The 11,633-nt window shown below is 36.0% G+C and overlaps 2 protein-coding genes and 1 pseudogene across 2 annotated transcripts; 2 read left to right on the top strand and 1 right to left on the bottom strand.

The window, feature by feature from the left end:
- Positions 1 to 397: 397 nt before the first annotated feature.
- On the top strand, positions 398 to 4,370 carry LOC142553275 (pyridoxine/pyridoxamine 5'-phosphate oxidase 1, chloroplastic-like). Its single transcript, XM_075663411.1, has 13 exons — positions 398 to 635; positions 749 to 787; positions 1,148 to 1,315; positions 1,392 to 1,494; positions 1,573 to 1,739; positions 1,833 to 2,045; positions 2,157 to 2,245; positions 2,326 to 2,376; positions 2,515 to 2,605; positions 3,108 to 3,212; positions 3,296 to 3,366; positions 3,580 to 3,675; positions 4,198 to 4,370. The coding sequence occupies exons 1-13, from the start codon at positions 534 to 536 to the stop codon at positions 4,241 to 4,243; spliced, it is 1,341 nt and encodes a 446-aa protein (XP_075519526.1). The 5' UTR covers positions 398 to 533; the 3' UTR covers positions 4,244 to 4,370.
- A 320-nt stretch (positions 4,371 to 4,690) lies between these two features.
- Positions 4,691 to 8,276, top strand: LOC142553273 (formin-like protein 8; annotated as a pseudogene).
- LOC142553274 (uncharacterized) lies at positions 7,881 to 9,946 on the bottom strand. The gene is made up of 3 exons (XM_075663410.1): positions 9,722 to 9,946; positions 9,332 to 9,398; positions 7,881 to 9,070 (listed from the first exon to the last, which is right to left on the bottom strand). Exons 1-3 carry the CDS (start codon positions 9,797 to 9,799, stop codon positions 8,118 to 8,120), a joined length of 1,098 nt encoding a protein of 365 aa, XP_075519525.1. The 5' UTR covers positions 9,800 to 9,946; the 3' UTR covers positions 7,881 to 8,117.
- Between the last annotated feature and the right edge of the window lie 1,687 nt (positions 9,947 to 11,633).

Raw genomic sequence — 11,633 nt, 5'->3', positions numbered from 1 at the left:
ATCTTTGCCAATTAAGAAAATCAATTTGTAATTTAAGTTTGCAATTTAAGCCAATTATTCATTTTTAGTTTGAGTATTATCTCATTTCATCTTTTTTTTCAAATTGAATAATTACCTTTTAAACTTTGTTTTTAAGTATTTCAAAAACAATATCAGAATTACTTCAACATCTTCCCCAACTTTTGCCTACTACACACATTCTTGTTTATATATATACACACACACACACACACACGATGTGTGGGGATAAAAACTCTAACAATGCATTAGCAAATTATTAAAACGAAAGATAACGCGCCGAACAAATTTAATTATCATATTTTGATTTGTTTCAAAAAAAAAAAAAAATTTTAAAAAAAAGGCATTCGCATGATATTGTAGCAAATCAAAGTATATTTTAATTTTAAGTTCAATGAAATATGTATCCAACCGAACCAAGCTCAATTTTTTGACAACTGTTGCGAGCTCAACTCACTACTTGATCGGCGGCAAAACTATATTACCAAGTGAGAGTTTGAGAAACTGAGGAAATCATGGAAGGCCCGGAAGCCATATCCTACTTAACACAGAAGCAAGCTGCTGAAATCGAAGAGTTACTGGTGGGCCGTCATGGGTTCAGCCAGGATCAGCTAATGGTTATCCGCCAATTCCTCAAATTTCCGACTTTTATTTCTTTGATACTGTACTGCCTCAAAATTGAAGTTATTGATCCTTGGTGTAGAATTTATCTTTGTTCTTTCGAGTGCAGGAACTGGCTGGTTTAAGTGTTGCATCTGCAATAGCAGAGGTGAATCTTCGTGGCTGTATATTATCTGGCTTAGTTCCTTTGTATATGGCTTCTCAGTTGTTTGATGATTGCAAAGAAATTACCCAAAGGTGTCATAATTTCGTGTAAGAAATGCGGAGAGTCCTGGGCATTAGCTTCCCCACTAGGACAATATTGGGTCTTTTTTATGTATGAAAATTTGACTTTACTGATAAAAAAAAGGTGGATAAACCCCTTGTACTCCATAAGGATTTCGTCCTTAGATAGAACACTGCTCCAGAACAAAAATGAGGAATTTACTCTTAAAGCACTTCTATATACTGTCATATTGGTGTTTCTGGGTAATTGGTGTCTGGAACTAATTTTTCCAAGTCATAACAGGTCTACAAGTCAAGTGAACATACCCGAGTACTTGTAATTTGCGGTCCTGGAAATAATGGCGGCAACGGACTTGCAGCTGCTCGTCATTTGCATCATTTTGGATATAAATTGCAAGTTTGTTATCCTAATTGTGCTCGTAATCCCCTCTATATAGGTCGGGTGACTCAGGTACTTGAAAGGATCAAATTTACGAGCCATAAACTTATACATATCATCCACTGCTTATTCATAGTTCCTTGTGTAGCTTGAATCATTGTCGGTACCTTTCCTGTCAGTACAAAGCCTTCCTCCTGAGTTACCGAATTTTGATATTATAATTGATGCAATCTTTGGTTTCTCATTCCAGGGTAACTTTTTTTCAGCAACTTCAAACTCTTTCCTCTACTTTCATGCATATAAAAGTTGGTTATGTATTGCACCTGCAGGAAATCCAGGGCCACCGTATGATGGTCTGGTAGAAAACCTGGTGTCTCTAAGCGAACAAGATCAGAATTGTCTGAAAACTCCTGTCATTGTTTCTGTGGATGTTCCTTCTGGCTGGCATGTTGAGGATGGGGAAATCAGTGGCAAAGGCATGAAACCTCACATGCTTGTAATTTCTATTTACTCTTGAATCTTTACATTTTAAAGGACAACGATTAATTTCAACACCATGTAGAAGAAACTTAAAATGCTTTATATGTAGGTATCTTTAGTCGCTCCCAAGCTTTGTGCGAAAAGGTTCAGTGGTGCTCACCACTTTTTGGGTGGAAGATTTATACCTCCGACTATAATGCACGACTATGAGCTACAACTTCCTCCGTATCGTGGAACTTCCATGTGTGTCCAAATTGGGCCTCGTGATATTGTCTCTTCTAAATGTTGCGACAAGACTGTGGAGCATGATCCTTTTGTTCAGGTCAGCCCGTGTCAAAAGACCATACTTTCTTGAAGCCGTTCGATATTTCATGAGGATATATATAATCTGCTATAAAATGTCATAACATTGAGATCATCGCCTAAATTGCAGTTTCAGAAATGGTATGCTGATGCAGTGACAACAGGCGTGAAGTTACCGGATTCTATGGCTTTGTCGACTTCTACTAGAGATGGAAAGCCGTATGTTTCTCTCTATGTCTAATAAGCTATAACGTGGTATAGGCGAGTAACTACGTTTGATACAAATCTTGTTTCTTCAGTTCTTCTCGAATGGTCTCTTTGAAAAAGGTCCACCAAGGAGGATTTGTCTGGTTAGTTTCTTGTTGTACCTTTCATTTATCTCTTCTTGTTGCTTTGTAAAGAAAACTATTGAACAGGTTAAACCGTCCCTCTCGCATCCCTGGCTCCTGAATGATTCCGCTACTGTTTATGTTCTTGCATTTAAATAGGTGCAGTAATTATGGAAGTCGAAAGGCGCATGAGATAACTGAAAATCCTCATGGATCACTTCTTTTCTATTGGATTACCTTAAATCGCCAGGTAAATTTATATTTCTATTCTACACAGGAGCATATGCAAGTGTATTATCGCCTTGCACATTAATCCAATAATTTAAAGTAGTTAGCTGCTGATTAAAATTGAGGAAAAATGACATGTTACGTGCCTTCTGTCGTTTACTGAATTCAATTGCAGTTCAGGTCTCATAGGGCTCAGTAGTTGTCAAAATGAGTAACAAATTGAATCCTGAATGCATCTAGTTGGCAATTGCAGGACAAACTGTTACTCAACCATTTATAAACCTCTACATTTGCCATGCAATCAATAATCAAAATCTTGTTGCTTGCCGTGGTACAACTGAAACCGAATAATTTATCCTTTCTGAATCAGACCAAATATCCATCCATTCATTATAAAAATAAAAACAAAAAAACCTGTGACTTCAAAAAAATCTCAGTGCCAAGGTTTTATTCCTTAAGATATGACTTGAGAGTGTTCATACACTTGATTGCGGATCATAGCAATATGTTTATGTAAAATTTAGGTAAGAGTAGAAGGAGTTGTGCAGAAAGTATCTGATGAAGAGTCTGAACAGTTCTTCATCAGTCGCCCACGAGAAATTCAGATTGTACCAGCCGTTAGCCAGCAGGTTGGCCCCTTTTATTCTTTCTTGAATACTTACCTTGTTTTTGAAAAACACTGCATGAAACATTAATGGTTTATTTATTTCAGAGCACGGTAATTCCTGGACGGGAGTATATCCACCAGCAGTGTAAAACTATAGAGGAGATATACTCTAATGGGTCGGTAACATCATTTTGTGGAATTTATTGTTTAGCTTGTTTACATTCTATCATTTAAGATAATCATATAACTTTCCTGAAATCTGAATAATTGTGACGTTATGTGCAAAACTTCATGTTTTTGAATAATCTAATAAGAAAAAATTCATCCTTGTACCCTTACGCCACCATGGCAAATCCAAGATCATAGATTATCATTTGTTTTATGTCCAGAAATAGGATTCCTAGGCCCAAAAGCTGGGGAGGATACAGGCTCATACCTGAGAGTTTCGAATTTTGGCAAGGAGACGAATCATCAGTCCACATGAGGTATGCAGTTCCTTCCCAATATTCATTGAACAATCTGATTCATAGATGAAAACCGCAGAAATTATAGGATCAATGCTTGTGGTTCTAACATTTGCTAGGCGCTAGTTGGGCGTCAGAGACTTGTAATGGTTCTTAAAATAAATTTTAGCCAAAACTTTGTTAAAATCCAATCGACATCTGGTCCTTTCCTCTGCAAGATCAAAATAAGGAAAAAAATTTATCTTTAGGGATTGGTTCGAATTTCTTGTGCGTACAAAAATAAGTAGACAAAGAAGATAAGAGTGGTGTGTTAAAACAAGCACAAAGCCATGTTCAAAAATTAAAGCCAAAAAAAGATCCCAAAATCCTGGCCGCCTAGCCTGAGTTTTAGAACACTATTGTTGATCCATGTAATGGAGATCTTTAATTCATGTAGTTGAAGGTTTCTCAAAAAGTGGGAACATACGGTTTAATGTCATGTAGACAATAGACAACTGAGTTGATTTCTGACAGAAATTGCATCTGTATATTGTTCGCTGACAGGGTTCGCTATTTTGCTAGCGAAAAGGGATGGAGAATCGTTCAATAGATCGTCAAGGCCGCCACAGCCTTGACACCAACCTCTATCGTGTCACATGTGAGCGCGAGAATTCTGTACGATCATGTAAAAGATGTTTAAATTTTCTAGTAGTATAAAATTCTGCATTTTCCAAAGATATCGATGCCTTTCTCCCAAAATCAAAATAGCTTTCATATTTCTTTATGTTGATACAAGGAATTGAGTTGGATTATTATGACATGTGCATAAATTAATATATACTACAAGCACATTATATTGCATATCCGTTCGTATCTGCATTAAATTTGATACATATTTTACACATAAAATGAATTGTAGTTAACATGAAATAAACTGTAAATGTAAATCTCTTTTATTTATCTCTAGACTACAATTTTGAATAACTGAATTATTTTATCTTAAAATTTCTTAAAAATATACATGTTATTTGGAACTTTAAAATTGTGAAAAAATAATAAAAATGAATAAATAATCGTTACAATAAATTAAAATTTTGATGTGTGATAAACTGTGAAATATTACAAAAATCATCCTGACTATTCCAACCATCAATCAATTCTTCGAAACTGCCATCAGCCTGCGTTCCATTACAGACTGCGTACCTCAACTTTGGTTGCATCAATCACAACGACGAAACCACTTCAAATCATACCGTACATACATTTCACTGTCATCATTTCATTGTTCCACACATGTTTTTTTTACATAACGAGTTTGTAAATTTCTACTTCCTGATAATTATTTATCTTCCTCTTACCCCCAACTTCAGAAAACGTGCATGAAAATCCAAAGAAACAAACTTAAATCAAATGGCTGCACAGAGCAAATCAATGATTCAGGTTGTTGCAATCACAGCTAACGATTAGTCTTCTTGTAGCCGGGATCATAGTCTACCTTGTACATAGATTTGTAATCGCCAAGAGCCTTGGGAAACGCAGATCTGACGCAGGTTTCTGTGCTGGGAATTTTTCAGGCCTGCTGTTCCAAGGGAGCGTATAACTCTGCGGCAAAGAAACCAGTGCCACCAACCACATACCCTCTAAATGAAATCTCTGATTTGTCTGCATTGAAGCCAGTTTCTCAACACCAACATCCTCCATTCCCCATATCTAAAACATGGCGATCTACTCCATCACCACCAGCGACTCCTTTGACTCAGATGTCAATTTCATCCGAGCAAATTCTACCACAACAACCACCACTGCCGCCTACACCTCCGCCTCCGCCTCCGCCAGCACCCCCTAGAAGAAAATTCAACCCAGAATCACCTCCGATTCCACCAAAATCAAAACATGCATTACCAGCCAAGACACAGGGTCTAATTTCACCATATAACCCACTCATTCCCTCGAGAGGAATATAAATCAACAGTATGAGTACGGAAGATCCTGCCATGGATAAAGGGAAAGCAAATGAAGAATTTCAAACCATTCATAAAGAGAAAGCAGATGAAGAATTTAAAACACGACTGAAGCCATTGCACTGGGACAAGGTTACTGCTAATACGGATCATTCAATGGTATGGAATGAGATCAATGACGGATCTTTAGGTAAGAGCATCAAGATTCACACCTTTATGCTTTGTCTTGTCATTCTTGTTTGTCACAGATCGAAGTTTGTTGAATTTCCATTCTTTCTGTGTCATTCTATCAGGTTAGATGATGCACTGATGGAATCCCTGTTCAGTTACAAAACAGCCAGTAAAAAAGCAACCAACAGAAGTAGCAAATCAACATGTCAGGGCAATTCTAACTTAGGTCAGTCTGCTCAAATGTTCATCCTCGACCCACGAAATTCCCAAAATACAGCAATCGTCCTCAAGTCTCTAGCAGTTCCTCGGAAAAAAATTCTCGAAGCTTTATTGGAGGGCCGAGGACTTGATGTTGATACCCTTGAAAAACTTAACAAGATTAGCCCAACTCAAGAAGAGAGAACCAAAATACTTGAATTCAGTGAGAACCGAACAAAGCTAGCTGATGCCGAGTTTTTCCTCTACCAAATCTTGACAGTTGTTCCGTCAGCATTCATTCGCTTTAGCGCAATGCTTTTCAGGTTTACCTATGACCAAGAAATATTGCATCTCAAGGAATGTCTGCATACACTTGAGTTGGGAAATCAGGAACTAAGAACTGGTGGAATTTTCTTTAAACTCCTTGAAGCTATTCTCAAGGTTGGCAATAGAATGAATGCTGGAACAGCAAGAGGAGATGCTCAAGATTTCAACCTTAACTCCCTTTGTAGACTCTCCGATGTGAAAAGTACAAATGGTAAAACCACTCTACTTCACTTTGTTGTTGAACAAGTCATCCTATCAGAAGGTAAACGCCATGTGATCAATAGAGACAATAAACCTGGTGGCATTAGCACAACAGAACACAGACAAGATAAAGATAAAAATTCAAATATCAAGAATTCAGAGGAAAATGATACAGAGTGTCTAATGCTAGGATTACAAGCATTCGGGTGTTTAGGTTTTGAGTTTAGTAACGTGAAGAAAGCAGCCACCATAGACTATGACAGCTTCATGAACACATTTTCAACTCTGAAATACAAGGTTGATGAGATTAAGCAGATTTTGACATGCGGCGAGGTTGAACAAGATGAATATTTAAGGGAAATGAAAAAGGTTTTAGAGGACAGTGAAGAGGAACTTAATTAGGTGAGAAAGGAAGAAAGAAGAGTAATTGAGCTTGTGAAGAAAACGACAGTGTATTATCAAGAAGGAGGTTTAAAGAATAAAGCCATGAGTCCACTTCAATTATTTGTTATTGTCAAGGATTTCTTAAATATGGTTGATCAAGTTTGTGCAGAAATCGCAAAGAACTTACCGAAGAAAAAGGTGGTAGGTCCTGGTTCACCACTTCCACTACCTCCAAAGCAAAGGTCTCCAGTTAAATTTCACAACATGAAGTCATATTTCTTGGAACAAAAGCTCGGTAAAATTTCAAGTGACTCAGAAGACGATTCTTTTTTAGCCTGATGTGGAACTTACATCAGATATTTTCAGCAGACTATATTGTAAGCTGATATTGAAGGATACTATGCTGGTTGATACTGAATACTGACCATGAATAAATCAACTGGATATCAATCAATTCATCATAGTAATTCTTGAGGCATTCCAAACGACTTATATAAAATCAAGAATAATAGTAATAGGAATAAACTAGTATCGTTCTAACTCAGAAGAATGCAATAGATCTAAAAGCTGGAAGCCAAGATGAGCAATATAGCTGATGAGGACAAGTGTATTTTGAGATGTTTTCAGCCAAAGATATCAGATTTATTCTTAATCAGTGGGATAAAACTACTGTAGTTCCAATATCACACATGAAATCATGTAACTTTCACCAGATATAGTGATTTTTCGCAGTTACAATTAAAACAATAGGCCACAGTTGAGCACCAGACACAAGGATCAAGCATTCATATGTCGACTAATTGCTCCAAGGCATCATATAAGCAAAATACATCAATATCACCAAGTGTTTTATATGAAAATCCCACTCAACTCAATCTTTGACACTAGTTAAACTAAAAAAATATGATAAATAAATTTCGGAAGTTAATGAAGTAATTCAAGGAGATAAAGCTTTCAAATGGTTCAGAACAATGTTATCATCAAGAAGAGTGTAAGTTGTTGCAATGATAAACAAACTATCATATTGCAAGAAAATTTATGTAATAAATTTTTATAACACCTTATCTATTCACATGATAACATTTTTTCATCAGCACCAAAACCAATAGAGAACTACAATTAGTGCATGTGCTTCAGAAATTTTTCTATACGAATATCAAAGGCTCTAAAAATCAATCTGAACAGTAAAACCCATGCAAGACATGCTGAAAAAGGAGACACTTCAAGGAACAGAGACTCTTCCTAAGATCTTGTTATCATGCTACAAGATCGAGCCAACTGATAAGTCAAACTTCCTCCATCAAATGTTGCCTCTCCTTTAACATGGTTATGGTCATAGTGCTTCCTGCAACCGGGACAACGCCCATCTTCCTCCAGAATCTTCTTGTGACAAAACAGGCAAAGCCGGAAACCACACTGACATGGGAGGAAATTCGAGTCTGTGCAGTCTAAATCCTCGCAGCATATTGGGCATGATGTTGGAACCTGCTGAACATTCTTACAATCCCAAACAGATCTTCCGCAGCCAAACTGTCGCTCCGATTTCAAGGGGAAACTATACTGCTTTGACAAATGCGGGAGACATCGAGGGCGAGAAACATCGTCTGCCCTCCAAGCCCGACAATTCATTTGAGGTGTATGTCCTGTGTCTCTCCTCTCTAGATTTGCATTTAAAACATCAATCTCTTGGCTTGCTATTTTCGAATTAGAGATGGATTGTGCAGTATTTCCATGCTTATTCAAAGGTGGAGGAACCAATGCTGAGTTAGGGCTATGCTCTTGCATCTTATCAGTGGCGGCCAATGCATCAGCCACAGCTTCCCAATCGTCCAAGCAGCCATCATCACCACTATCCTCGTCTTCTTCCTCACTCATAATTCCCCAGAAGCATCCGTTGCTACTAATGCTACTGCTTCGACTGCTGCTGATGCTGCTACTTTCAGTAAAATTGATCCCAGGTTGATTACTTCCCAACATACCACTGTTGTAACTGGTGGGGCTGTTTGACGATGAGAATTTAGAGTCACTAAACTGATTCATGCTCGATCCATCTCCATAATTCTCATTGATATCCCTCATCTTTATCTCCAGGTTCTCTTTCAACTGGCCCCTTTCCTTCTCCAAATGCACTGGAGGCCCTTGGCGTGTACCCAACCCACCGTTCACTTCATTCTTACATGCATCCTTGTTTTTTACTGAAATAATTAAAACCCAACGACCAAATATTACAGGATAAATTTAAACAACAGGTTATTAAATTTCGGAGCGCACAGAAAAAAAGAAGAAAATTATTAAGAACCTAAAGTAAATAAAGTTAAAGCTCAAAAAGAATATGCATTACAGTGGAAACGTTGAATAAAAACGGAAAAAATAACAAAAGATTCAACATAACTTCATAAACACATATGAATATATATATATATATATATATATATATATATATATCTCTCTCAAACCTTGAGAAAGCCACTGCTCCCGACGAGCATCAAGCTTATACTGCTTCAACTTCGCTGATCGATTTGCCTATATAACAAAGGCAAAAGTCAATAATTTTTTCGGGAAAAAAAAGCACTCTACACGACAAATAATCTGACAAGATTTTTTTAAAAATCGAAGCAAACTGTGCAGAAAAAATAAAATTTCTCCAGAAAAAAATTGAATAAAAAACAAACAATCGAATAATCGCAGCGAAAACCATAACCTTGACAAATCACAGAGATGTTTTTTCAAGAAAAAACCGTTTTATTAAAAAGACAAGAAAATATAAAAAAATAAAAACGCTACCAACCAAACCCATTCAAAGAAATTCTAATTCGATATTCCAATTCAAGAACTAAGAAGCATACCCTTTTTTTCTTAGTGAAACATCCGGGGTTTGAGGAGGCCAGCGGAATAGAAGCGTTGCGGATCGAATCAGAATTCATGTCTGAGTTAACTCGTCGACCGGAAAACCCTAAATTGATCGGAGATTTGGGCGGAAATCAGAAAACGGCGGATATAGAGAGAGAATGTGGATAACAGGCACTCTTTGGCTTCTATTCGTCTATTGTCGATTTGGGAAAGAAAAACAGCACGTGAGCTCCAAATGATGGAGTCCGGTATTATATATAGAAATGTTTTGGCCATTTTGCCCTTCATTTTCATCTTAATTTCGTTTGGCCCATCTAACTTTTACCTCTAGGCGACGACGTATAGTCGAAAAACTCAAAAGCAAAGAGTTGGAGGGTCGATCTCTAGAAATAAATGGGTTGGTTTTATTTAGGGGTGTCAATCGGGTCGGATGGTCGGGTTTCGGGTCAACCCACGAAATTTTTAAAATTTTTTTTCAACCCGAACCCGAAGCAACCCGAAAACCCCCAACTCGAACACGAACCCATCTAACCCGACTCAACCCGTCTAACCCGAATTTTATTTATTTTTTAAAAAAAATTAATGAAAAAAATTAGAAAAAATAAAAAATAATAATAATATTTTAATTTAAACACATAACAACAAAATTTCCGATTTAAATTTAAAAGTTTAATTGTAGAAAATTAAAGTATATTTACTAAATCAAATAAACAATTGTTAAAAAAATAAAAAAATATATATTAAATGATGAAAATTTATCATATAAATATACAATATATAAAAATATATGTAATATTTTCAAAAAAAAAAGTTTTTGGGTCAACCCGCGACCCAACCCGAAACCCGTATAACCTGGCACCAACCCGAACCCATTCAACCCGAACCCGAAAAACACCAACCCGAACCTGATTTTTTTCGTGTTGGGTCATGTCAATTTGACGGGTCGTGTTGCATTTTGACACCCCTAGTTTTATTTATCAATAATAATTTCAAATGAAAATGATTGACATCAAAATTTAAGGATAACCTATGATGAATACATAGGTAATGATTGCATTTGGATCGAATTGGTTTTTTACGAGACGGTATAACATTTCTATATCTTTGAGATATATCAACCTGATTCTTACATACAATGAAAAATAATACATTTTGACATAAAAATAATATTTTTTATGAATTAGATAGAGTCAAAGATTCATAAAATAAAATCGATCATGTGACATGATGTCATAAAAGTTTTTATGATCCATATAAACTAAGTACGAGAATGTTGGCTGAATACAGAGTTATAAAAGAAACTTTAATGAAATTATAATACTAAAATTTAACGATTTTTTTTTTGTTAAATTGGTCAACTAAAAAAAAAAGCATCATCATCATAATACCGTGTTATTATAATCTTCATAATCACTAAATGATAAGATAGTTTGTTTATAATATTACAATCATATTAATTCATCGATTGCAATATTAATCTTTGACTCATAATTTTGCAAATTTTTATAATGCTTTACATTGTGGTCATTACTGTGTCCTAAAACTAAAGAAAATTATGTCGCGTGCATTAAAAAAATAAAAGCGATTTAATTTTTGGGTTCAGAAGCAAAAAGTCATTTTTTATTTGTCTTGTAAGAAAAAGCTATAAACAAAAGTAAAAAAATGTAGAATCTAAATTTATCTACTGTAGAATATGAAATGGAACACAATCCTACGATGGAACACAATCCTATGATGCGACAAAATATTTATGTTATAAAATTATAGTAAATAAATATAACACACACTCGATGGAACAAGCCTCCGGGAGGAATGATGATATGTAATGTTGATGCGGCAATTTTTTCTAATCTCTCGCATGCAGGTTATGGATGTATTCTGAAGCGTTGGGAATTCGAGAAGCCTTTA

The sequence above is a fragment of the Primulina tabacum genome, chromosome 8, assembly GCF_025594145.1.
Source record: "Primulina tabacum isolate GXHZ01 chromosome 8, ASM2559414v2, whole genome shotgun sequence".
Lineage (NCBI taxonomy): Eukaryota > Viridiplantae > Streptophyta > Magnoliopsida > Lamiales > Gesneriaceae > Primulina > Primulina tabacum.
The sequence above is the reverse complement of the archived record's forward strand: the minus strand, read 5'-3'. Positions and strand labels throughout refer to the sequence as shown.